Genomic DNA, 24,673 nt, shown 5'->3' on the forward strand with positions numbered 1-24,673 from the left:
TGAACAAGTAGTGTTATACCAACAATTACTGGATCGAGCAAAGCCGTCTATGCCTCGGCGACCACACCCGTATCCTTTAACCCAAGGTGTCCATTAAATATCTGCGAACGGTGGACTTGCGTAGATCTCGTCAAGGGTTCCATGCCCGCAGCAAGTGACTTGTATTCGTCTGAAATTTGCAAGTCCTCCCAAGCTTGCAATGAATCAAAGCTGAGTGGTGTCAGCGCTGGAAGAAAGGTTGATCAATGATATGCCTAGGAAACTCACCGCAACCACAGTGTGCTCAGGGTCATGTCCCTGCATTCTTTCAAGACCAGCGCGCTCTGCAGCCTGACGGCGGCCTGGCGAGCTTGTGTTGAGAAATTGACCAGACGGTCCAGAACCTCTACTCGCCGACTCTCTTGAACGGCCCAGTAGTGAATTGCCACCACGACGCTGGTCTTCGAGTCGGCATCGGGGTCATCCTCCCGCTTCAGGTACCCGCCGTACTGGTCGTAATGATGGAGGTCATAATCTGGACTCCCGAGCCCCTGCACAGTTCTGAGCAGCCTGTCCCTATCGACAAGCTCCATCTCGCGCTTGAAAATGTCGGATGACACATGGTCTATGAAGAAGCCGATGGGGTGAGTGTACCCTTCCAATCCCCAGAGTGTGTCTTTGGCGCCGTCTAAATCGTAACCCCAGTAGTATGAATCGCCGTAGGGTTCTGTCTTGGAAACCTCGCAAAGGTGGACAAGCCTTTCTCTCCACTGTGGAATAGGGCTCAAGATTAGCGGCGTGTCTTTCAACGAGAGAAATGACAAGGGGTCACACTCACAAATTCAAGAGCTCTATCTCTGCTGACAACCCGAGCAAGAACAAAGAACTTGGGAGCCATGGTAAAAGACGAGTTCGGGTAACGGTATCCTTGCGGGACTAAGATCTATCCTCGAGGGGTCCCTAGCTGTTATTAGTAGCGCGACTAGGGCCAATCGAAGCAGCGTCAGCGGCTATGCAGTCGGATTCATTGAAACCATCCGAACATTGCCCCGTGCCGAAGTTGCGCCTCCGGGACAACTTCCAGAGAGCTCCACACTGCGCATCGCCTAGTCTTCATCGGCAGGGACCTAACTACATAGTAGTCTTTGATGTAGACTCGGACAAACAGACTGGTTACCGGTTATTGAATACCCAAAATGGTCAATAAGATCTTTGTTGTCCGTCTCAATGTGTTGGATGGAAAAAGGCAAACAAACGGCACGGAACCTGGGGGTGAGTACCTGACGAGCGACTTGATCTTGAAGCGTACCGTCTAATTCACGTATGAAGCAGTAACGGGAGAAGAGGGACGAGATCAAACTATCCAACCGGCTGACCATGACTGCGACCATCGCATCTCTTTTGCTGCAACTGTGGCAAGTCGTTCCCATTCGCTCCTCGCGCAGTCTCGTATCTACCCATGACAGAGACTGTTCATGTCGAGCTTGACCTTTCAGGCTCTGACCTCTTCTACGAGACGGGGGATCACCTTGGGGCCTGGCCTACAAATCCGCAGGCCGAAGTCGAGCGTTTCTTGCAAAAGTTTGGACTGTGGGAAAAGCGCAAGACGGTCATCTCGATCCACAGAAGAGAGGGCGGCTTCTCATCACAAACACCATTTCCGTCTATCATTTCTGTGGAGGATCTTGCTCTTTACCATCTCGACATATGCGGACCTGCCTCTCGTCAGTCGCTATCTGTCATGGTCGACTTTGTGGCTGATGAGACCCAACGCACTGCTCTCAAGCAACTTGGAGCAGACAAGAGCCAGTTCTTGAAGCTAACAGAATGCAAGTACTTCAACACGGCTCTGCTCTTGGAGCACCTCTTCCCTGGCGGTGAAGCTGTGACGGTGCCACTTGCAGTCCTGCTCGAGTGCGTGCCCAAGCTTCAACCCAGGTTCTACTCAATATCATCTTCCGCCACCGCAGAGAGGCAAAAACCCACTATCACGGTCTCGGCGCAGTCACTTCCCGTTCCTGGAACCTCACGTCGTTTTCTCGGCGTGGCATCCAACTTCATCTTTGGCTCTAGTCAAGCCAGAGTGTCCCTCGTCCCTAGAGCTAAGATCTTGCCTTCCAATACCGAGGGCGAATGTCTTCCAACCCTCCCAGTTTTCGTCCGCACCTCGAGCTTCAGGCTTCCAGAGGATCTGTCTGTCCCCGTATTGATGATTGGCCCCGGCACAGGTGTCGCACCGTTCCGTGGATTCATCAGAGAAAGGGTAGAGCAGAAACGACAGGGCCAGGAAATCGGAACTCTCACGCTATTTTATAGCTGTCGCGGAGCAGATGAGGACTTTTTATATAAGGAAGAGTGGTCGGTAAGTATCGGGACAATGCTCAAAGACGTCGACGTGGTTTGATAGACCTAGCTGACAGGAGATCTACGCAGGCATACCGGGATGAACTTGGCGACAAGTTCCAAATGCACGTAGCTTTTTCTCGACAGACAGAGAAAAAGGTCTATGTCCAGGACATCCTGATGGAAAAATAGGAGGCGGTGACTCGCGTTATTCGCAACAACGGGGCCGTATACGTCTGTGGCGATGTACGCATGGGCAAGGGTGTGTGTTCCACCCTCCGCGACATTCTGATCAAGGGAGAGGGGATCTCGGAAGATGAAGCCGAAGACAGGCTGAGGGACATGAAGCAGTCTCGTTTCTATCATGTAAGAAAACCCCCCGTCATCTTTCTATTTGCGTGGCTAAGAAGTGTCTAGGAGGACGTTTGGTGATGCGAGCGAGACGCTGCAAGAGATACATGGCGCGAGTACAGAGTCACATGTTTTGATCGTCATCACAGTCCAGCATTACTCCCTTTGGTTCATGTCGGCTCTGACAAAGGGTCTCTTCCCACATGGATCTATGCAGTATTTGACAGTCAACACTAGTTACGTAGCTATCTAGGCAATATGGTTGCTGACGGACCAGAGTCTTGAAATATGGACGTCTAGCTACTTTAACGTGTTGTAGTTAAGCGGATGGATATGTGGATACTCCATAATATACGGCCAAGCAAAAGAGAAGCCACAGCGTGACGTTTCCAGCAGTTCCGAGCCCAGCCAACCCGCCCTTGCCCGCTTGACTCTGAGACAAATGTTGGTTTGGTCCGTTGTTGACCTTAGTGGTGTTAGTATTTGATGGGAATGCTGGTTCGCTCTGCGTAGCAGGAGAAGAGCCTGCCTTACCTTTCTGGAGTCGCTTTCAAGCTCGCCAACACATAACGTGTCGAGTATATCGAGCGCATCACGGCTGTGTTGAATCTCGTCAAATGGCTGTGAGGCATCTGTGCCTGCAAATTCTAGTATGGCCTCTGCGCCGCCCCTGGTGTGTCTGTCAGAACGGACTCTATGCGACGATTGGAGAAGAGGAGAAAGGACGCGACAGACGGGTGATTCTCGATGAACTGAGTGCAATTGTACACTTTGCCGTGGATTGCCACGTAGACCGCACCGTCCGTGTTTCGTTCGGCCACGTCCTGGAGGCTGTACTTGGTGGCCGCCATTATTTGGACCGCTGGGGCGACAAGTGAGTCAGTGAGCCAGTGCTAGGTCAGAGACTGGAATCTCGAGCAGAGAAGGGAAGATTGGTGAGGAACGGCCATCGTCGTTAACTTGCTTCGCCATTCGTAGACGGGAGGCTGATTCTTGTGACTGAAGCCATGTTTGCCCGATGCCCAGGTAGTCGGTTCAGTTTACTCTCTTGTCCCCGGGCGATCCTCGGACGAAAGGTGAAGGCTACGGGCCATCTTCGCTGTGTTGTGTTGACACAATCGAGTCCGTCCTCAGGCGTTGAGGAGTGCATTTACAGTTGTTACTTATTGATCTTTTCGTTAAAAACGGCGCAAGCTTGTTCTGCAGCGACCTCTTTGTAAACCTTAGACAGGCACCCTCTGCACTTGATCAAGGATCGAGTGTTAGCCCACATACCTTCGCTATCTGGTTACACACCTACCTACTCACAGCCTATCAACACAGATTCCGTAAACCCCCCAAAGACTCTGCTTCAAGAGCCGACAGAAAAAGGCGAGACAAAATGCAGACCACCCAGGACACTGGCGATCAGGGGGGCGTGACCGACACTGAGTGTCTCATTGTTGGATGTGGTCCTTCAGGAGCATCTCTGGCGTGCTTCCTAGCGTCCTATGGTTAGTATGGAACAAAACTTCTTTCATAAGACGTTCCTCTGCTGACATGGTGAGGCATAAGGCCTGGAAGGCATCATGATAGGAGCGGCGCCTGGCACAGCCAACACGCCCCGCGCACACATTACCAACATGGCGGCCTTGGGTAAGTAGGCAGTTTGATAGCAAGGTGTTCCATGGAGTCTGGCTCACAGATGGGGCACAGAATGCTTGCGCGACATCGGACTCGACCGAGACATCCTCCAAGTCGCCTCTAAGGGGCATTGCATGGTACACACCCGATGGTGCCACAGTATGGCAGGGGACGAGTTCGCGAGGCTCTACTCCTGGGGCAACGATCCCGCGCGAAAGGTTGTCACATTCACCAGCCACCTTGGCAGTTGTCCAGAATCTCTAACGTCACCTGTGTAGGGCGACTATGAGACGGCGAGTCCCTGCGACCCTGTCGATGTTCCACAGACTCTCCTTGAGCCTGTTTTAATCCGCCACGCCTCCCACAACGGTTTCCGAGTAACTTTCAACACGGTTCTCCTGTCCTTCAGCAAGGACACAGCGACTGGCTTGATAACTGCTGTAGTTCGCGACAAGATCTCCAAGTTGGTCTACCGGATCCGAACCCGCTACCTTTTCGGGGCGGATGGAGCCCAGAGCGAGGTTGTCAAGCAGCTTGAACTCCCCCTGTCCCGGAAGCCCAGCCAAGGCCTTGCCATCAACGTGTTGGTCAAGGCGGACCTCTCCCACCTGGTCGACTCTCGCCGAGGCAACCTTCACTGGATAATGCAACCGGATCTAGAACATCCTGAGTTCGGCTGGCTGGGCATCGTACGCATGGTGAAGCCGTGGGATGAGTGGATGTTTATCCTGTTCCCTAACCGTGACTGGGATACCAAGGGTCAGCCGACGAGCGAGCAATATCTCGAACGCATCCGCCAGTTTATCGGAGACGACACACCCGCCGAGATCTTGAACACGTCCAAATGGTTCATCAATGAGATTGTGGCCGAGGAATATTCGCGTGGCAACATGTAAGCACCCTCGCTCCCCCAAGATGCCGCATCATACTCACCTTCTTCATGACAGATTCTGTTTGGGCGATGCCGTGCACCGCCACCCTCCGATGAACGGACTGGGGTCCAACACATGCATCCAGGATGCCTTCAACCTGGCCTGGAAGATCGCCTATGTCCACAACGGCTGGGCTTCTCCCGCCCTCCTCCAGACATACAGCCAGGAGAGGCAGCCTGTCGGACAATCCATCATCGCGCGGGCAAACCAAGCTTTCCGTGACCACTCTGATATCTGGAATGCTATCGGCGCTCTGCCCTCTGACGATGTCGAAGCCCGGCGTCGCATTTTGGACGAACTCAAGTCGGCTACTCCCGAAGGCGAGGCACGGCGCAAGTTTTTCCATGCAGCTATCAAGAATTCGTCTCACGAGTTCCACGGTCTGGGAATCGAGATGAACCAGCACTACTCGGGTGGTGCCATCTACGATGCTGATGAACCCAAGCCCTACTCACCAACAGGTCGTGCCGCAGAGGATCCCGTGCTGTACCACGAGCCTAGCACGTACCCTGGCCGCCGACTGCCACACGTATGGCTCAACACGACGATCCCCTCAAACGCCGTCAGCACGATAGACCTAGCCGGGGGTGGCAGCTTTGTGCTGTTCACCGGCATAGGCGGTGACGCTTGGAAGACGGCAGCCCAGCGCGTCGGCGACCACCTCGGAACCCCTCTCAAGGCCTACTCGATCGGCTTTCGCCAAGAGTGGGAGGATTTCTATTTCAGCTGGCAGGAGGTCAGAGGGGTTGAGAATTCAGGGGTCGTTCTGGTCCGTCCAGACCGAGTTGTCGCCTGGCGAGCTCAAAAGGTGCTGCCCAGCGAAGAGGAATGTGTAGAAAAGCTTTGCACCGTGATGCGGAGTATTTTGGGGTTTACTTGATGAAACTTCATTTCTGTAAACTTTATTAACTGTTTCCTTTTGGCCTTTCTCTCCCCAAGTGTGAAGCGCCCTTGCGCAACTCTTTATCCACCTATACACAATGTCCTTCTTAATACTCACTTTGGCTTTCGGTACACGATTGAAGCTTATATCCAAGCTTTTATAACTTAATCGCACATCAACAAGACTTGGAGCCCTGATAAATCACGCCCTGATAGTCGGATATGGGGTCGTGATAGCCTCAGCAAGGCTTCTTACATGTTGGCTGTCCCACAATAGGCGGAGCAGAGAGCAGCGCGACACAACAGCGATTTCAACAGGGGGGATAGCTTTACTATCTAAATATTCTGAGATTATTTACCAGCCAAACTCATCCCTGCGATATAACCAAACGTCATGGCTGGGCCGATACTCGATCCTCCTCCAGGGTACTCGCCGCGCATGATGGAGTTAGCATCCAATCCCACGGCATATAGCCCCGGAATAACCTTGTTGGATGTGTCAAGAACTTGGGCTTGCGCATTGGCCTGCAGACCATAAGTGGAACAGACGTTTCCGGGGTAGAGAGTCAGAGCATAGAAAGGTGGTTGGATGCAGGTTCCAAGGCTTGGGTTGGGGAAACCTGCAGACGGGTCGCCGTAGAAGAGATCGTAGGAGGATTGACCCTTTCCAAACTCAGGATCGAGCCCCTTGGCGGCGTTGTCGTTGCATCTTGCCACAGTGTCTTGCAGCGCCTCAGGTGGCACTTGAATCTTGTCTGCCAACTCGTGCAGCGTCCCAGCCTTGACGAGATAACCTTGCGCAATCAAGGAGCGAGGGGACATGGGCCATGGGAGAGCCATGCCCATTCCGTAGCGTCTCAAGAATCGGCTGTCGGCGACAAGAAATGCCTTTTTTATTCCCTGCTCGTGCATAGTCTGGACAAACTCCTGGTACGGCTCGGCCTCGTTGGCGAAGCGCCGCCCGTCCGTGTTGATGATGATGGAGCCTGGCTTAGTCCGGTCGATGGAGAAGTGCGGATACCGTCGAACTTGGCCGCTTCTTGTCCGCAGCAGGGACACTGGAGCAAAGACACCGTTCTTGGGATTTGGAGGTGGGATCTGATCTCTGCGTTAGTGGCCAAGTTGTTGTTGTCCTCGTTGTGACTTACCGCAGCCCCGACCTCTCTGCCCATCCGCTGCCCATCACCGACGTTTCCTTTCGGCTGTACACTCCAGTCATGGGGAAGATACGCTCGCGCCTCCTTGGATCTTCCAAATCCACCGCTGGCGAGAATCACTCCCTTTGTCGCCACGAACTCCTTGGCATGGCCCTGCGAGTCTTGGGTCATGACACTGAAGGCGCCCGTGGCGTCCAGTCGCTTCAACTGGGTCACCGGAGAACTTTCCCGTAGCTCAACTCCCGCGTCATCGCAACTCTTTACCAACCGGCCGACGAGGGCATTGCCGTTGGCCATCTCGGACCCTTTCCCGTACAGCAACATGTCCAAACCAAATCTAGTGATTTTGCGCATGCTTGCCGCCAAGTTAGACATGCTCTGGAACGGGTTCGACAGCACTGGCAGCTCGGCAGGATCAGCCTGCATCGATCCGAAGGCATGGTAGCCTTGCAGAGTGTATCTGATGCTCCGCAACCTTTGTCTGCCAAGCTTTCGTCCGTCGTACTCTTGCGTGAGGATGGTCCGGCCAACGCTCGCGCCGTCCTTTCCCACATGGTAGTCCGGAAGTGCCACAGGCTTGAACCGGACGGATGTATGGGTCTGCATCCATTGCAGCATGATGGGGGCGTTCTGGAGGAAGGATGCAATCATGTCGTGGTCATACAGGTCCCCAAGGACGTTTCGCAGATACTTCTCAGCAGATTCTCGACTATCCACCACGTTGATCGTCTTCTGGTGCACATTATTAGGGATCCAAGCTCCTCCACCCGAGAATGCTGTTGTGCCGCCGAAGAAGTTGCTCTTCTCAAGCACAAGGGTTCGAAGACCATGTTTGGCAGCGACAACGGCAGCGGTGAGACCAGCGCAGCCGGATCCTATTACCACCACGTCGAACTGCTGCGTATCGTTTGTACCGGACCCAGGGCGGGCCTTGCTTACTGTGGTGCTGAGCGCTGCTTTGCAAAGTGCCGTGGGAATCCCAGGCTGAGGAGAACAACGTCTGGGCCAAATGCCACGAGCTGATCTCTGGGCTTGGCGAATTACTGCAGACATGTTTCACGGGCGATATTGGGACTTGAGCTAGGCAGATGGGGGCATCTCTTGAAGTGCTTCTTGGTGCTGTATTTAAACCGACAGAGCTGGCGGGATAACTAATCGGCTTGGGCGAAACCGAAGGCACAACTTGGGTCTTGAATTACACCGAAAGGTGCTTTGAGAGACAGCGCCAGATTAGGCCGACCCCTCCTGTTAGCTAGGCTTATCTTTCTGCGGCCTGGAAAGTTGTTTTTATTACTGGACTGATTCCCTTGGACATTAAAGTCTTTAATAGCTCAATATGGAGGTTTGGTTCGATATAACAATGCATCAAGTGGTGTCCTTTTCCTTGATCTTGATGGTACTCAATGCAGCAAATGACCACTCACAGGGAACTCCTCGCTCACCGGATAAGCCACCGATTGAGCAGCAAAGACGTGCAAAATTGCATCTTCTTCAGCCTGCCCTTTCAATTAACGGTATTCTTGAGCGCATTTTCCGTGGAACCAGGTCAGTGGCAATGGCTCTGAAGGCCCAGAAGGTCGTTTGATCCAGAAGCTCATCGACACCGCAATGTTTACAGAGCGAACAAGGCCGAGGCGTGATGATGGCACTCGCGGATCTTCCTAGACAATGTTTTTATTTATTACCTAAAGCTAGGGGACTTGGCTCCCTCGTCCAACGCTCGTCGATCGGGTAGCGCTGTCGCCGTGCCTTAGGCGTTCTTTAGTGGCCGTGGTATATTAGGGGTGCATGTCTTATTCGTAGTTACTCGGCTTCCTTTGCAGATGGGTTCCCCTTTAAGCTGGTCACACGCGATCCTTCTTTCTGGCTGTTCAATGTCGCTCCCTATGAACTACCTAGATCAGACTGGTTAGTTCAAAGCACCGTAGGTATTTCACTCCCTCCTGCTCCGTAGCCCACATCCACGTTATTGGTCATCTAGTTGTATGGATGTTGAGTCATTCAGTTCCTACTGCCCCTTTCATTCCTTCCTGGCTTCTTCATCGAGCTGTCTTTCTCATCCCTCTTCAGCCTTCTTAGCTAGTTGTTCCGCCTTCCCACGTCCCGTTCCGTGGTAGCATTATCTGTCATCACTCCGTTCTATTACATTCGTTCTCTCCAGCGACGTCCTTCACCGCTGTTGGAGCCTCCGATGCATCTCCTTCCACTGTTGCTGCAGCTGCGAATCCTGGTCCTGCCGCTGTATGCTCTCGCGCTCTCGCCGCGATTGCCCGCGCTCCAGCTGCAATAGGCTCTCTAGAAGCCGGATCTTTCCATCCCTATCCGAGATTCGTTGGTCCCGCCGCCGGATTCTCCTGTGCATCTGCGAGATTTGCTCGTCCCGCTGCCGTAGCTCCTGTTGTAGCCGATCAACTTGCTCGCTCAACTTCTGCACCTGATCGCTCTCGTTGCTCCTTTCGGCAATTGTCAAGTGTTGGGTCGTCGCGGTGGTCTCGCTGCTGGGGAGTTGGTGCTGCTCTGCGTCAGCGGCATTGTCGCCAGACTCTAGAGCCTTCACCAGATCACCCTCCCTGATGTAGGTACCCAGCCACCTGTCAAAGGATTGGGAGATGTTCTCTGGCTCATCCTTTTCCGCAAGGCATGGCCATGGGAATGGAGGAGTATTGCCTAGGTACCCAACTAGGTAGAGATAAAAGGTTAGAAGCGATTCCAAAGATCAGAGCGAGATCGCTTACGCCATGTATGCCAGAACACTTCATCAACCATCCATTCAAATTGCTGGGCACCAACCTCGGCGACATTTCCATTGATCAGTTTCATGGCTGCCTTCCGTTCAGCCAAGTCACGCAGCTCACTCTCCTGTTTCTCCATATCGTCATGCGGCAAACGCCACTCCAGATAGGTGTGTATATACTGGCGCCTTTCGCCGAGGGTAGGGTTATCACCAACCCATTGCACTGGGAAATCTACAGGGTTAAACATGGAGGGGATCACGCGATGAAGCATCACGTCGGGGATGTTGTAGTCTGCCATGGCGATGGATGGGGGATGGATGAGTGAAGTTTGTGTGGTGGTTAGGTGACGATGACGATGGTGAAGAAAGTGAATGAGCAGAGATCCCTAGCAAGCCTTGGTCGTACAAGGAACTCGAAAATACTTTCAAGTCTGGCTGAAATTTCCTCGTGGGGGGGAATACCAGCTCGCTACAGTGTTGCCAGTGCCAACGGCCGTGAATCACTGTCGACCAAGGGCATGGCCCCAACCACGACGAAGGGCATGGATTCAAGCTCAATGACGTCGTGACTTGGCCTTTGTTTGGATAATTGCGTATCAGTACTCAAATCGCGTAATAAGTAACCCAGAACGTCTGGGCAGTGAGATGTTTCCTCTCGCGATTGGGCGACACATGGAATGATCCCCAGGCGGTTTGCATTAAAACAAATGTGGGCATGTACTTGAAAGTACTACAATCATAGAAATCACCAGTTCTTATAGACTCATGTTTACCTGTGATGAGTTTGACTGCAACGGCAGCGAAAAACACGAGTGCTGTGGTGATGTTTGTTTGCACCTCGCTGGTTATCAACCTCCGATAAGACCGGCACTGTTTGGACGGACATGCAGTGCAAACCCTTTTGGGATATTTTTTAATCTTCCTCGTTCAGAATCCATGTCTTGAGTTCACGCCTTGTTCAGTTTTCAGGCACATTTTGTCTTGTTCTGTTCTACATCGCCTGCACCATCAATCAACCATCACACTCAAACCCGAACGCTGTATTACCGACACCTCTCTCTTCTCTACCGCGATATTTCCATCTTCTCATCAGCATTATCTCATCTTCTTCCTCCCATCATCTTATCGTCGTCATTCCAAGATGAAGAAATCAGTATCGCCCGAGCTGTTCACCCATTGTCGAACCCGCGACATCTGGCCATCGGTCAAACGTCCCAGATATCGCCGCAGCCGCACCAAGGGTTCTCGCGCATTCCACCACCGTGCCCTCCAGAAGATCGCCATCGAAAATATCAACAAGAAGTGGCACAAGGCATTCGTCCAAGCCCACGGCTTCTCCGACCCCGTTCCTCCTGACTACCCGCGAGAAGAATTTGAAGACGCCGACGACCACCTTCGCTGGGCTGAGAGTAATTCAGATCTACCCGAAGGCCGATGGAATAAATCCATGCTCAAGAAAGAGCTGGATGAGACTGCCGACGATCGACCCAAGCTACTTCTTCTTTGGAAGCTCTCGTTTCGTCTGCACCGAAAGGATCCCCTTTACCTCTTCAACTTTTACGCCAACGACATCGATTTCAACGACGAGCCAAGTGACGATTTGTTCCGAGACAGCGCCGAGTGGAACAGAAGCCACCTTTTGAGCGAAGACTTTTGCGACAAGCTCGTCAGGATCATGGCTCACCCGATGAGCAAGGACTTGTCCTTCATGTTGTTCCTCCTCAAGTGGGCCGTCATCTGTCGCACCGACGACCGCCGTGGTCTGAAGGAGACGGACATCGAGATGCTTGACTCTCTCCAGTGCTACATCGACCCATCCCTTCACTCTGAACCACTTGGAGTCCGTCACGAGGACTTCCAGCAAGAGATGTGGGAGCGTGGTGGATGGCCGACCGTCGAGGCTGAACTTCTGTCCATGATCTGGCAGAAGACGACTCCCTCTAAAATCGGCCACGTTCTTCTCGACGGTGTTCCCCACCAAGTCACCGCTTCCGACCTCGACACCGTCATCGAGGCACTCGGCGCGACCGTGGGAGGGGTCAAGCTAGACTACAGCATCGACTTTGAGGCCATCACGCAACTCACTGCGGAAGATCACCCAGCTGGGCCCGAAGAGTTCAAGGCTGCCTTCAAGCAGGCTTGGAAGGTGGTGGATATGCTGTGAGGGGAGCGAATGGGAATATGGCATCAGTGAGGTCGAAAAAGGGATCGGGTCTTGTAAATAGAGAGCCCTCAAGATGAAGCTTTGCCAAATTGATGTGCCAATCTACTCCGTGGCCTTGTTACGGTACTTTATGCGCCATTGATCTGTGCAAGTGTCTGACCAGGTGCCTAAACTCAGATAAATGTCTACCGTCGAGCAATCGACCTTTTTAGTTGGCCAAGGGCAATGTAATAGAGGAGACAAGTGCTTACTTCCCATTTAGCAGTAGCTTTTAGGTTATCACCGGTACAGTGGAGAACTCTGGCAGGCACTGGGTTGGATAGATAAAGGTACCTATACGGTCAAAGGGTCGCTCGCGACCATGGTTGCCCATGTCTAAATGGAAACGCATACCCCTTCACCGTCTCATCCGCTCTGGTCAAGTCCACACGACTTCATGAGTAAAACATCGAGACACCTCAAGTACATAGACTCTCTGACCGCAAGACTCCGGTCCGGTGCAACCTCGAGAAAGGCCATAAAGGAGAGATGGGCATCGCCATGCCGGGGCCTGGCCACTTGAGTGGTCATACTTGACCGGTTCTGACGGTAACTACCATAATGACTGCTCATATTGACGGATAAAGCCAGTAGAATGTCCATCCGCCGACATGGTGGGAAGGCTTCTTGGAGGTGGTGGCGTTGATGGTGATGGTGGTGATGGTGGGCCCTTCACAACGAAGTCTTCAAGATCAACAGTAAGCTGCCACAAGTCCACGGCTCTAAGGTGTCTCTATTTACAAGGGAACCAAGTCTCTGTGAGGTGAATTTAAATGCTTTCAGCTATCATGAAGGGAATGGAAATGAAACGCCAGAGACGAACACTTGGTCCCATACTCGAACCCCTACGATCCCACGACGAGGAGAACACACCAAACCAAAGTCCAAAAAGAAGAAGAAACAGAAGCTAAACGCTACTGCCAGTCGCGGTTGTCTCTCATCAAAGTGACGTCAGCGTTGAATGCGCAAACGCATCTATTGAGCCGTATCTGAGAATGTTCTGAAGTCAAGGGGTGCAAACGCATTCCCTATTGTTGTGCAGTGTATTGTTGACAGCTGCCGCCAGCTGCCAGGAACTTCACCTTCCAACATAAAAAGACCCATTCTCTCACTCAAAACTTGCACCATTAACCTCACATCTTCAACCAACCTTACCACGAGGACCCCCATCATCGTTACTTCATTCCTTTACACCCTCACCCCGGCCGCCATAGCTTATTGCACTATTATGTCGCAGGGTCCAACCAACCCAAACTCCTTCATGGAGGAAGAAGAAGACCAGACCGAGTATGTCTGGCATGTTCAGCTTCATATGAGATGGGAGTTGCACGCCCCCGACTACCCTCGCCGCCAAGCTTTTGTCACCGCCCGGCCCGAAAGGCTCGAGGTGGCGGCAGCCCGAGGGCTAAGAATTCCCTTGGAGTTTGAAATCGATCCCCGAGAGGCCGTTCATGGCGTTCGGTTCATTGTGATCGCGCACGACCTCTCAATCATCTTGATGCCCATCGTGGCATGGCTCCTCGGTGAGCAGGTGGAGGATCTTGAGTCTGGCGCTCATTAATCAAGCACGCAAGTAACTATTGGCCTTTTCTCTGTCACTTACTAACGTCTGCGACAGCCACTCTCCAATCGATACAAGAGACACCGACGCTCCAAGGGAACCAGCTTCATGCTACTGTCCCAGAGTGCAAATACGCTTGCTTTTTACACCACCATCCGAAGCGTGACTCTCCTGGTCCGGAGCAAAAGAACAAGAGTACCAACGCTATGAATGTATGACTTGAAAAGGAAACGAGGAGTGAGTCGAATCTATCGCTCCATACTTGAGGCATCACTGACGGAAGCCAGGAGATCATGAATGCGGTCGCGCCTTGTGAAGATGAAGAAAGATTCTCGCTGTCTGCTCGCTGTCTGCTCAAACGCCGTGCGCGACCGGACTCGGATGTTAGGATACGTTGATGGAGGAGGAATTATAATGTCTGGAGCCGTTTTTGTCATTAAAGATTATCAGGGATCGGCATCTAGGAGCTCTCTTCCAACGCGTCGTCATCTGGTAGAGTTGTTATAGCCCGTTGTCGCCTGATCGCATGTTTTTTGCCTCGTCGGTGTTTATTGAGTATTGCTTGTCGCCAGGGCCGGACCCCATCACCATGTCAAAGGTGAGGGTCGAGAAGGGGATTGAGATGAGTCTCCGAAGTGCTGAGTCGTTGCAAATTCTGAAGTGAATTGTGTTCATCTTCTCGGCAACGCTGCGGAACGTCGGCTTCCCGTACGCGACTCCAAGGATCCCTGATCTTCGTGTATCGTCCGCTCACAACTGCATGCGTATTTGGCCTTTTAATCGTGGTATGCTCATCAATAACAGACTAAAGCGGATACCAGGGTAAATAATATGTGCTTCCCTTTGGCTAGCCGGTCCCAGAGGGGGCATGTTCATCGCCCAAGGAGATCCTTTGTTCGGGTACCTTCTTTCGAACTCCCTCCGTACAGGTCTGGTCTGATACCTTCAGTGCTCTCGGTTCAGAACACTTCATAGCAGCACGTCGCCAGACTTGCCCACATGCAGTCCGTCGGGGCATGATTGGAATCACTCTGCCATGGAGGGCTCGCCTGGGGTCATAGGGTTATCAGGTCACGTCACATCCAAGTTCAGTCATTTTCGCACAATTAATAACGAATTAGGTATATTAACAGATTATCATACTTTTCTGCACTTAGGCCTTGTTCTCACCTCCCTCAACAGCCGCACCAGGCTTCTCATTCTCAACCAGGTTCTGCTGGTCGGTGAGCTTGGGGTTGCGCAGACACAGAGAGAAGGCGATGAGCGGGACAGCGAGGCAGATACCGGTGATGGTAAGCAGGCGCTGAACATCCTCATACGACCGAATCATGGCCTCACGCTCAGGTGTGCCGACGGGGTACTCAAGCATGGCAGTGAGAGGCTGAGCGTAGGCGTAGGCGGCGAGAGTATCGTTGATGCCGGCCAGGTTCTTCTCGAGATGCGATGGGAGGACCTGGGTCCAGATGGCACCAGACACACTGTTTCCGAGAGAGGAACCAATGTTGTAGAGGGCGAGGTAGAGACCAGTCATGATGGCAAGCTGCTCGTGCTGGAGGTAGGCCTGGAGAGAGGCCTGAGCAGGATAAGGGAACATACCACCAGCGATACCCAGGACGATCTGGGCGCCAATGACACCAGACTTGTTGGAGCTGCTGGGGTCACCTCGGTAGCGGATGAGCAGACCGAAAGCGACGAGGAAGAGACAGGTACCAGCAACAATGAACACCTTGAGACGGCGGACCTTGTAGACGATAAGACCCAAGATGGTACCGGTGATGACACTGGCAAAAGAGTAGAGCGAGGTGACTCGGGTAGCAGCAGAGACGCTAAAGTCGAAAGCAACTCGGAGGACGGTAAACAGGTAGTCACCCTGCAAGGTCCAGGCAAAGTTGAGCATGCAAGCCATACCAAGAGGAGCCCAGATGGCGCGATCCTTCATCTTCTGGAAAGGAACAAGAGGATGAGGAGCTCGGAGCTCCCAGAAGATAAAGGCAGGGATGCAGACGAAACCGATGACGAGGGGAGCAATGACATGGGCCTGTCCCCACTGGGCCTTGAAGCCTCCGGCAGTGGTCAGAGGAACAAGGATCAGAGCAAAGATGGCGATGACCAGGATGATGCCGATGACATCGAGAAGCCAGAAGAGCTTAATGGCAAAGTTCTGGAAGCCGAGCTGCTGGAAGGAAGAGCGGTAGTTGACGAGGAGACCCTGCTTCTTGGCGCGATGGGAGACGACCATGAGGCTGATGATGAGAGGAGCGGCGCAGACGGGGTAGATGATGCACCACATGCCAATTCCCCATCGCCAGGTCGTGGCGCCCAAGACAGCTTCAGTGACGTCGCCGCTGACCCAGGTGTTGATGATGAAGGGCAGGGCGGGGATGTAACTGAAGAAGAGACGGGCTCGAGTGGAGGTGATATCGGCGATGATGACCTCGACGAGGAGAAGAATCATGGTGTAGCCAATCTGGTAAATGACGGCGCCGGCAGAAAACGTAGCCAGGTTCTGGGCGACGGCTTCGACGATCGTTCCGAGGGTGTAGAAGAATACGGACATGCAGATGAGCTCAACACGACCAAAGACATCAGCAATCTTTCCAGCCGTAGGCTGAGCAGCAGCAGCAATAACGGATCGCAGTGTGTTGACGGACGACAAAAGCGAGTGGGCGTGGAAGGCATCCGTGGCGAGGGGCTGGTAGGTGTAGCGGACGGTACCGTCGAGACCGTAGGCGTAGGCGATAAGGAAGACGCCAAAGAAGATGAAGATGCGGTCGGTAAAGGTGATGACCTGGGAAATGGCCTTGATGCGGACGACTCCTGGGGAGGTCAGGTCGCGGACGGCGTCGGCGGCCGACTGGGGCTCGTTGGTGACCTCGCGACCATGGTCGTTGGTCTCGAGGGTCTCTTTGTTGAGCACAGGAGACGACATTGTACTCAATTGATCCAATTGATCAGAGTGTGAGTGAAAAGAGAGCTGATGAGGGTTGGACTGGGTGATCGACAGTGGGCGATGGGAGCTTCATATGTACAGCTTTAGATGACCCACTGATTGATTAGATAAAACTACAAGGTTTGCCTCTGTTACTAGGGGCAAGCTAATCAGATGGATCTTGTCCATCATGCAACCATCATCTCAGCGTGGACGACGTTGCGTTCAGGGTTAGTCCCCGAAGCCAAGACAGAAGGGCCAAGCAGGTCCGCTCACAGAGTGGTGAAAGATCGGAACAGCCGAATGTATTTGGCCGAGCTCGGGCATGGGGGGTTTGTGAACCATGGCCATTGATTTGCTGGCTTGGCGTGGGTAGACTTTGAATCGATCGAATCCTTTGCATTTGCCATGGGCCAACAGTGGTTCCAACGACGTGGAGATGTGAGAGTGATCGACGGGCGAGATTCCTTGTTGGGTAAGCTTGATCATCTGCCGACCTGCATCAGTAAGACATGAAGTGAAGAGTCCTTTTCAACTGTACGAGAAGCTCATCACCAAGACCCTCTATTTCTCGTGTTTTGTCTGTAGAGTCTCCATTCCTCGGTCCATCTCGCTCCATCCACGACTGTACTCTGGCCGCCGTTGAAGACATTCAACTAGCCAAGCCCCGTACGTAAGGCAAACCGCCACACTCCTAGCCTGATGCCGATCGTTGCAGGGGTACAGAATATAGCTGCCTAGCGACCCCCCGGTTCATGGATCCCCCGCGTGGCTTCTGCAGAAGAACATCTTCTTAGTTTCACGGAGAAAGAACCAAATGGGCGGACTCGCCGACGCAAGCAGCGCTAGATCTCGACTGCAGTGAGCAACCAGTGGAGTTCGAGGATGTGACCCTTGATGCTGGGCAATAACATAAACGGCAATGATTTACAGTGAGACAACCGGGTTTAAGCAGCTTTGGACGCGTCGGAGTGGTCGGTTCTCTCCGTCCACCGAGATCTGAAAACTGCAATGATCAGAGCAGGCGAAGTTTACAGAAAAGTATCCTTTCAGCTCTCCCGTCATTGTACAGTACTGTACTGTAGGAAGAGGCATCCAACGTGGCGTCAATCCTTCGGCCCCGTCTAGCGCGGCAAATTTTTACACTCACGCGAGCAATTCTCATCGCCCAAGACTTTTATTGCCCGATAATGACTCTCCTAGGCCGAGAAAAATCAGTAACAAGGTGCCCATCCCTCGCCTGCTGTGGATGCAACGTCACTCTTAGATCCACTCTTGAAGCAACAGAATCCCAAAGGGGCGATAGCTTGGTGATCCTTCAACTTGACTTAAAAAATAGTTGTTCCTAATGCGGACCGCGCGGATGACGCGGTCTGTGTTCGAGAGGCGTCTGGCGGCTGTAGATGAGATTGATAACAGGCCATTTGAGTTTAGCAGCAGGTTCTTTTGGAAGCTTTCTTCTTGGCAAATACCTCGGCTGTCAGCCTGCCAAGCGAGTGCCCTGTCAATGAAGCGTCTAGGCGTAAAATCTCTGTCAATCCTCCGTGCATCCCTTGACGTTACAGGCCTGGTACCGCCGGCTTGGACAAGCTCCACAACATGTGAGATGGCGTTACTTTGTTTCCCTTCATCTTCCTTTTCACTGGTATCCCACGTTCAGGGGCCTACACACGGACACTCCCAAGCGACCCGATAGCTTGGCTGACCGGGTCCAAGATGATTTCGGATCTCGCTCATACTTGCCTGTCACAAAGCTCCGTGAGTGGATCGCGGATGTGATACTATACAGGGTTAAGAATATCCACGCTCTTCGGAGCAAAACACACGATGTTACAACGGTCCTCGCTCCGTGCTTAACATGTAATTCTTAATATCCGGCGCGTGGGATAAGACTCCACGTGTAGGATCGCGGGTGTTCCCGAATGTTGACCATGTCTGTCAACCAAGGCGTAGATCAATCACACGAGGATTGTCAGAACATACAGGCCATTTACATTCAGAGTAAAAGTCCAGATCCGTCTTCAAGACACGCGACCACCGAAACAAGGCCGAGTGACAGCCATGCCCTCTGTGGGTCAGAGGCCAAGAGCCGATTAGGTAAATGCCAGCCGGGGAGGGTGGGTGGCACGAACGGGTATAATGAATGGTTAATGCTTGCTAGGCGACCTGGCCAAACGGATTCGTCCATTTTCTTCCAAGCCCACAACCATCCAGAAGGCCGGGAGGTGCCAAGGCTCGATTTGCGAATGTCACTAGAATTGGATCAAAGACGCTTGAATTTACTAGTTGGTGACCAATCCTGAGTGTTGATTACTGATGTTTTCGTGTCATCTTTGGCCACTCCCCTTGAGGTTAGATATCTGTCGTCGGGCGATTACTTCCAAGACCAGGGGAGGGAGAGTACGAGACAGTTTGAATATACGAACCACAAGGAAATCGTCTCCTCCCTCATCACGATATGGGCCACTAAGCGCAATTTTTCATCACCTAGATTACGCAGCAACACTATCAATAGCCAATACCCTCTACCAGGAAGTAAACTGCTCAACAAAGCCTGCACTTCCTCATATCCTCGCGGAATTATTCCTCTCTGCGGAATTGAATTCCCTGCTTACTCCCACGTCAAGTTTCAGGCCAGGGCCGAACTTCTGCCGCTCTCCTTTTCATCTGAGGTCAGAATATTCAATTCGTGCCCCTGAAGTTGAATTCTCTTGTCGTCGTTGAATTGCGTGGGGGCAGCTAAAGAATGTCGTGCAGTTCGGTCAACGCCACAAACAGCTAGGCTCGGTGGCTTCCTGCAGGAACTCATCCACTTCTCCATGATATGATAGAGAATTCTCATGCAAGAGAGCTTATTTCACGTTCAAGGTGGATTCAATACCCTCCAGGCTTTGTTCTAGTAGGACGCGTAGGTACAAGACCCCTAAAACCTCTCAGCGTGAAATCAGGGCAGAGGGTGCATTCAGTCGAGTAGCAAATTAATTTTTGCCTACATATAAAAATATAAGCCAAATTCTCTCTGCTATACCTCAATCACACTAGGCGATCCAACCTTCAGTTGCCCTACCTCAGCTACATGTGAAACGTCACTCACCAGCTTCAAATTCCAAGGGCGAGTGAGTAGCCAGCATGCATAGACCAGCAACACCGACTATTATTCATCACTATATCCAGCATTGTAATCCATCAGCTCCCTTTCATAGCAGCCAATTTCATGATCGACAGGCCAATCCTACGGAATTATTCCTTCACTGCGGAATTCAGCTCCCTGTTCTCATCCCACGTCCAAATATCAACACAGAGGTGATTAGGTAAATGCCAGCCGGGAAGTGGCGGGATGCCTGCAGGGTTTGTCTTTGAAATCGGGATGTATTCCCGTCTATCAGTCTACACTCAAAGGTGGTTGATCCGAACCAGACACCAAGTAGGTCTGTTTGCTGTCTTTTGCAAATCCAAGGATTCAAGTATCTGTTCTATCAGACTGCATCTACTCATCCGTATCTAGCAAGCCCTTGTCCACCAACCGTTGGAATCGATCCCGCATCTCAGAAACATGGCTTTCGTCCAATGCTTCAGCACGAGGTAGGGAAACAGCACCATCCAAGCCTGCCGTCTCCTTTGCTAGACACTCGACCGAGTCGTAGAGGCCTTTCCAGCATCGATCGATAATGACATCTAAACAACCCTGGCCCAATTCAGGAAACTTCATGTCCCTAAGCAGATCAACAATGTGCGGTCCCGATTCTAGCTCTGCTTACGGCTCATGCCCACGGGTCATGGCGTAGAGTAAAGAACCGATAGCGAACTGTTCTGTCTGCAGCCCATTGATTCCAAACGATTCACGCTGCGCTCCAGCCTCTGACCCAAGCACACGAGCCCATGGCGGAGGATTTCCGAGTGAGTCGTTCCCTATCTTGTCGACACAGTCAAAATCGGCAAGCTTGAGATGGTCTCCTGCGTCGAGCAGCAGGTTTTCGGGTCGTAGATCTCCATGGACCAGACCCAGAGATTCTAACCAAGCCACGGCGCCCCAGAGTTCGGCAGCCCATCTCTCAACCGTCTGAGTAGGCTCCAGCCTCAAGACGCTGAGGAATTCATGACGGTCGTCGAGACGTGGAATTGATTTCAATGCTCAACAATGTATTCGATTGACTCGCCCTCCATTCTCACTTGTGACACAGGCATATACAGACATTTGAATCAACGAGCTCTCTCCCACTTAGACCCAGCCCACACCCATCTGCGGCACCCTCTCATCCTCACTCCATCGCGGCTTCGTCTGAGACCTGCTTTCACTTGCGACTTTGACATGTTCAAGACCCGATATCACAAAGTCTCCTAATATTTACAGTCTTCCCTACCGTGGCCCTCGACATGGCATTGAGTGCACCATGCCTCAGCCGGCGTATGATAGTACGCACATCTTTTCCCGAGGTAACATCTGTCTCCGTGACGGCACTTGCTCGTCCTCCATTTCTTGAAGTTCTGCTCTGGCAGGGCTTGGAACAGGTCGCGCTCCTCTTTGGTGTGTAGATGACCGCAATCGCCACGTTTACCACAGCGAATGCCGTAGGGGCATGGCTGTTTTGCATGATGGCCACTTCTCAAATTAGTGCGAGTTACCGTCTCCCACTTGCCGGTGTTGCTGTTGCTGGGATCATCGAGGCTGCTTGCCTCTGCGTTTTCACTCTGTTCGCCCCCGGCGGGCAGCTTCCAGGGGTTGGATGGGTCCCTGACGTTGGCTGTAGCACTGGACGCGTTGGTTCTGTGTTGGGTGCGTTGGGACTCTTCCTTGGCCATGATTTCCACGGATTTTTGATCCCCGTCACCCTCCAGAGGCGCAAACATGTTGCTAGTTTCGACCATGGCCGGCGGTCCTTCGTTAAAGCGGTTCGCGTATCGAGGCCACGACATGACTTTCCACAGTCCCTTGAACTGGGTCTCTGCCTTGGCGATCAGGTCATCCATGTCATTGATGTTCTTGACTCCGGGGAACTCGACGTAGAACTCGTTTGTCACGTTGGATGGGGTTATGAAGGACAAGCGGCCCCATCCATCGAGCCCATTGCAGACAATAGCTTCCGCGTTGAGGGGGTCGGTGGACTCTGGGCCGGTAAACTCGTAGAGCACGAGAGTGCAGCTTGGAGTCACCTTTCCGGACCGCCTAGTGGAACGGTAGCTAGTGAAAGAGATCTCTTTGAATACGTGCTCCAGGTAGTTTATCGACAGCAGAGCCATGTCGTTGGCTAGTTTACGGTACTCAGAAGAGATGCCCGATTTCCAGGCCCAGAGCTCAACCCGGAACCCGTCGTCCAAGGCTTGTCTGATTGGCGGGACCATGTCTTGGTCTCCGGTGATGGCGATAAAGACAGTCCTCTTATTCTCCTCTTTAATGTCGGAGCGAAAGTCGGCCATGGTGCTGAGCCTGGTAGATGTGCGGCTCATATCCGCCGTCATGGCGGTGTCTACCTGCTTCTCCTTGCCACGGGCGCGATCGTAGATCTTGGTTCGGAAGTTGTACTTCTCAAACGTGTTCCACACGGCGTCGTTGGGCGGCGGGCGAGAGCCATAGAGATACGAGGTGCCTTGAAAGCGACCGCCGAGGAGTGTCTTGACCAGCTTGCCGATGTTGATCCTGAGACGGGGATCGCGGTCGCGGTCAGTCAGTTTGGGCATATGGCTGTTTCCTGAGGCGGCGAACTTTTGGGCCTCGATCCAGATATTGGAGTCATCCACGAAGAACATGCAGATCTCTTGAGCTTCTTCGGTCATGATGGTAGATGTCATTTAGGTTGTGTTTGGAGGTGGCTTGAGAGTAACGAGGGTCTAGGCAAGTGATATGATGGTTGGTTTGAAGAGTAGCGCATACGAGCAATGTCTGCCCGGGGATTGAGCATTTTTATGCCATGAGTGTAATCAGTGCCCGAAGCACACTGTTGGGCATCGCCTGGTTTGTGGCGTACGAATGTGTAATTCAGCCTGGTTTGGGAGAGTCGCATATGCAAGGTGTCTTGACATCTTCCATGAGAGCCTTGTTGCTGACTTGGACGACAGACCACTTTTCCCACCAGTTAATTTGATCAACTACCATCACACTAGCCATGGCTTCTATCGAAAAGCTGAAAAAAAAAAAAAAAAAATGGCATAAAGCTTGTTTCTTCTACCTAATCATGGATCTGGTTGATATGCCTTGTCAGGACGCCCCGTTTGTCATTCAGAAGAAATCCAGGCCATCCAGGCCGCCACGGAACGATCAAGTATGGAAGGGCTTCGAGGAGTAAAGGAGTAAATCCCCGGGTGATGCAGGAAGGCTGTTCAGAATAGCAGGCTCTGGAAATGGAAGAGGTCAGGGACGGGGAACTACTGAAACTACGGCAACCTTGTTCCCCAGAGACTCAGCGCAGCATGTCTCCTTCGCCATTTGGTGTGGCCACAACGATTGCTATCGATTAAGCAACAAGCACGGCTTCAAACTCACGTTCTCCTCCTAGACGAGCCAGCAGACAATGTCAACCCCTCTCACGTAGGTGGTGTAGCCCTTGGGGACTTCAAAGTCCTGATATTCGCCAACGTTTTCCTCGAGTGTTTTCTGATGTTGCGTTTCTTCGTTGAATACACAGATGTATAGCCCCTGGAACTTGATTCTTCTGTCGTTGGTGGGATCGGGGGGGAAGCGGTGGCTCTGGATGCCTCGCTCTTCTCGCCCGGCGAGGGCGTCATCGCCTTTCTGGTGGGCGATTGTCAGTCGATAGCAGTGGACGCAAATTTAACCTGGCCTTACCGCCATGACTAGATGTGCTGGGCAAAGGGCAAGCAATCGAGATGGTCACGTCGCGAAGCACATTGTTTCATTTTGCGGCGCCGGCATCAGCAGGCCTAAGGCACCTCTCTGCCTTGCTAAATAAGCCAAATGTGATCTCACGTAGCTCAGCAGCTTCCTACGGAGATTCGTATTCAACTAATAGATCAGCTCAAAGCCCCTAGACATCTTCAGCATGATAAGGTAAATATAGTTTATTATCAAAGTGAGATTGAATCAGGCATGGCATGAGGAATCATCTATAAGCAGTTTTTTATTTGTCACATTTGCGAGATTTCGACTCTGGTTTCAACATCATCCTTCATGTCAGGTGTGTTTCTACTCATCATCCCGATTCTTCTTACTATCTCACTCTGGAAGCCGAGTTCTGATCTGTCTACATTCAAGGCATTGGCTTATATATGAATGATTCCCCCTTCAGTACGAAAGTCCAAGTCCAAGGCATCACGGCTTACAAATATCAATCACGCTGCCTTCGAGCCATTGAGGCAACCTCACCAGCATCAGGCTCACTCTCGTCGACAAAACCAAACCTCTCATACAACGGCGCACCAGCTTTACTCGCATCCACATAAGCCCCAACTCCATTCTTATCTGCAAGGTCACATCCCCATTTCATAAGCATGGATCCGGCCCCTCGTCGTTGATAGTCAGGGTGTGTAGCAAGTGTGTCGAGGTCTGCGTCTGTATCAGCTCAAGAACTGCTCACAAGGTTGAGTCTTCCATACAGTAATGCTTATAGTCGCCCATAACCCTCTTTCTCTCGTCTTCTTCTCTCTGGAAGAAAGCCTGGCACTCTTCACCCGGCATATCGTCGTGCCAAGGCGGATATCGACGACCTCGCTCCTCAGGCATGGCCGTGTCCCATTTGGCATAAGCCGCTATACGGGACCGACCTTGGGTATCCAGTGTATCAGGGTCAACCACTTTGACATAGCGTGCCAATGGTTTATTGATAATATCGTGATAGTTGGCATCATGCCACCACTTGCGCACCCCTGGAGTACCAGGCCACAATCGTTGCATGTCAGGGTCTTTGAACGCCTCGAACCAGAGATCTACCATAGCTGGGATATCCTCTGGAGTCGCCAATTCCAGTCTCAGCGCATTGGGGGTTGTCATCTTGGGTGCTGCTTGACGCGTAAGCCGTAAGAGTGCG

At 52.3% G+C, this 24,673-nt stretch overlaps 10 protein-coding genes across 10 annotated transcripts; 3 read left to right on the forward strand and 7 right to left on the reverse strand.

The window, feature by feature from the left end:
- Window positions 1–47: 47 nt before the first annotated feature.
- Window positions 48–877, reverse strand: NCS57_01176500 (uncharacterized protein; the record flags this gene model as incomplete). Its single annotated transcript, XM_053061465.1, has 3 exons — window positions 48–210; window positions 268–749; window positions 818–877. The coding sequence occupies 3 exons, from the start codon at window positions 875–877 to the stop codon at window positions 48–50; spliced, it is 705 nt and encodes a 234-aa protein (XP_052909851.1).
- Window positions 878–1,438: 561 nt separating this feature from the next.
- On the forward strand, window positions 1,439–2,754 carry NCS57_01176600 (uncharacterized protein; the record flags this gene model as incomplete). The annotated part of the gene is made up of 4 exons (XM_053061466.1): window positions 1,439–2,341; window positions 2,413–2,451; window positions 2,515–2,688; window positions 2,740–2,754. The coding sequence occupies 4 exons, from the start codon at window positions 1,439–1,441 to the stop codon at window positions 2,752–2,754; spliced, it is 1,131 nt and encodes a 376-aa protein (XP_052909852.1).
- A 1,300-nt stretch (window positions 2,755–4,054) lies between these two features.
- Window positions 4,055–6,108, forward strand: NCS57_01176700 (FAD-binding-3 domain-containing protein; the record flags this gene model as incomplete). The annotated part of the gene is made up of 5 exons (XM_053061467.1): window positions 4,055–4,166; window positions 4,228–4,308; window positions 4,369–4,514; window positions 4,575–5,188; window positions 5,244–6,108. 5 exons carry the CDS (start codon window positions 4,055–4,057, stop codon window positions 6,106–6,108), a joined length of 1,818 nt encoding a protein of 605 aa, XP_052909853.1.
- Window positions 6,109–6,461: 353 nt separating this feature from the next.
- NCS57_01176800 (FAD-binding-2 domain-containing protein) lies at window positions 6,462–8,320 on the reverse strand (the record flags this gene model as incomplete). The annotated part of the gene is made up of 2 exons (XM_053061468.1): window positions 6,462–7,208; window positions 7,259–8,320. The coding sequence occupies 2 exons, from the start codon at window positions 8,318–8,320 to the stop codon at window positions 6,462–6,464; spliced, it is 1,809 nt and encodes a 602-aa protein (XP_052909854.1).
- A 1,117-nt stretch (window positions 8,321–9,437) lies between these two features.
- NCS57_01176900 (uncharacterized protein) lies at window positions 9,438–10,300 on the reverse strand (the record flags this gene model as incomplete). The annotated part of the gene is made up of 2 exons (XM_053061469.1): window positions 9,438–9,946; window positions 10,003–10,300. 2 exons carry the CDS (start codon window positions 10,298–10,300, stop codon window positions 9,438–9,440), a joined length of 807 nt encoding a protein of 268 aa, XP_052909855.1.
- An 842-nt stretch (window positions 10,301–11,142) lies between these two features.
- NCS57_01177000 (uncharacterized protein) lies at window positions 11,143–12,165 on the forward strand (the record flags this gene model as incomplete). The annotated part of the gene is made up of 1 exon (XM_053061470.1): window positions 11,143–12,165. The coding sequence occupies one exon, from the start codon at window positions 11,143–11,145 to the stop codon at window positions 12,163–12,165; it is 1,023 nt and encodes a 340-aa protein (XP_052909856.1).
- A 2,753-nt stretch (window positions 12,166–14,918) lies between these two features.
- NCS57_01177100 (uncharacterized protein) lies at window positions 14,919–16,754 on the reverse strand (the record flags this gene model as incomplete). The annotated part of the gene is made up of 1 exon (XM_053061471.1): window positions 14,919–16,754. Exon 1 carries the CDS (start codon window positions 16,692–16,694, stop codon window positions 14,919–14,921), a length of 1,776 nt encoding a protein of 591 aa, XP_052909857.1. The 5' UTR covers window positions 16,695–16,754.
- Window positions 16,755–20,181: 3,427 nt separating this feature from the next.
- Window positions 20,182–22,466, reverse strand: NCS57_01177200 (EKC/KEOPS complex subunit BUD32; the record flags this gene model as incomplete). Its single annotated transcript, XM_053061472.1, has 3 exons — window positions 20,182–20,407; window positions 20,453–20,825; window positions 21,116–22,466. The coding sequence occupies 3 exons, from the start codon at window positions 22,464–22,466 to the stop codon at window positions 20,182–20,184; spliced, it is 1,950 nt and encodes a 649-aa protein (XP_052909858.1).
- A 715-nt stretch (window positions 22,467–23,181) lies between these two features.
- On the reverse strand, window positions 23,182–23,481 carry NCS57_01177300 (uncharacterized protein; the record flags this gene model as incomplete). Its single annotated transcript, XM_053061473.1, has 2 exons — window positions 23,182–23,421; window positions 23,476–23,481. The coding sequence occupies 2 exons, from the start codon at window positions 23,479–23,481 to the stop codon at window positions 23,182–23,184; spliced, it is 246 nt and encodes an 81-aa protein (XP_052909859.1).
- A 493-nt stretch (window positions 23,482–23,974) lies between these two features.
- Window positions 23,975–24,642, reverse strand: NCS57_01177400 (N-acetyltransferase domain-containing protein; the record flags this gene model as incomplete). Its single annotated transcript, XM_053061474.1, has 2 exons — window positions 24,243–24,642; window positions 23,975–24,192 (listed from the first exon to the last, which is right to left on the reverse strand). Exons 1-2 carry the CDS (start codon window positions 24,634–24,636, stop codon window positions 23,975–23,977), a joined length of 612 nt encoding a protein of 203 aa, XP_052909860.1. The 5' UTR covers window positions 24,637–24,642.
- Between the last annotated feature and the right edge of the window lie 31 nt (window positions 24,643–24,673).

The sequence above is a fragment of the Fusarium keratoplasticum genome, chromosome 9, assembly GCF_025433545.1.
Source record: "Fusarium keratoplasticum isolate Fu6.1 chromosome 9, whole genome shotgun sequence".
Classification (NCBI taxonomy): domain Eukaryota; kingdom Fungi; phylum Ascomycota; class Sordariomycetes; order Hypocreales; family Nectriaceae; genus Fusarium; species Fusarium keratoplasticum.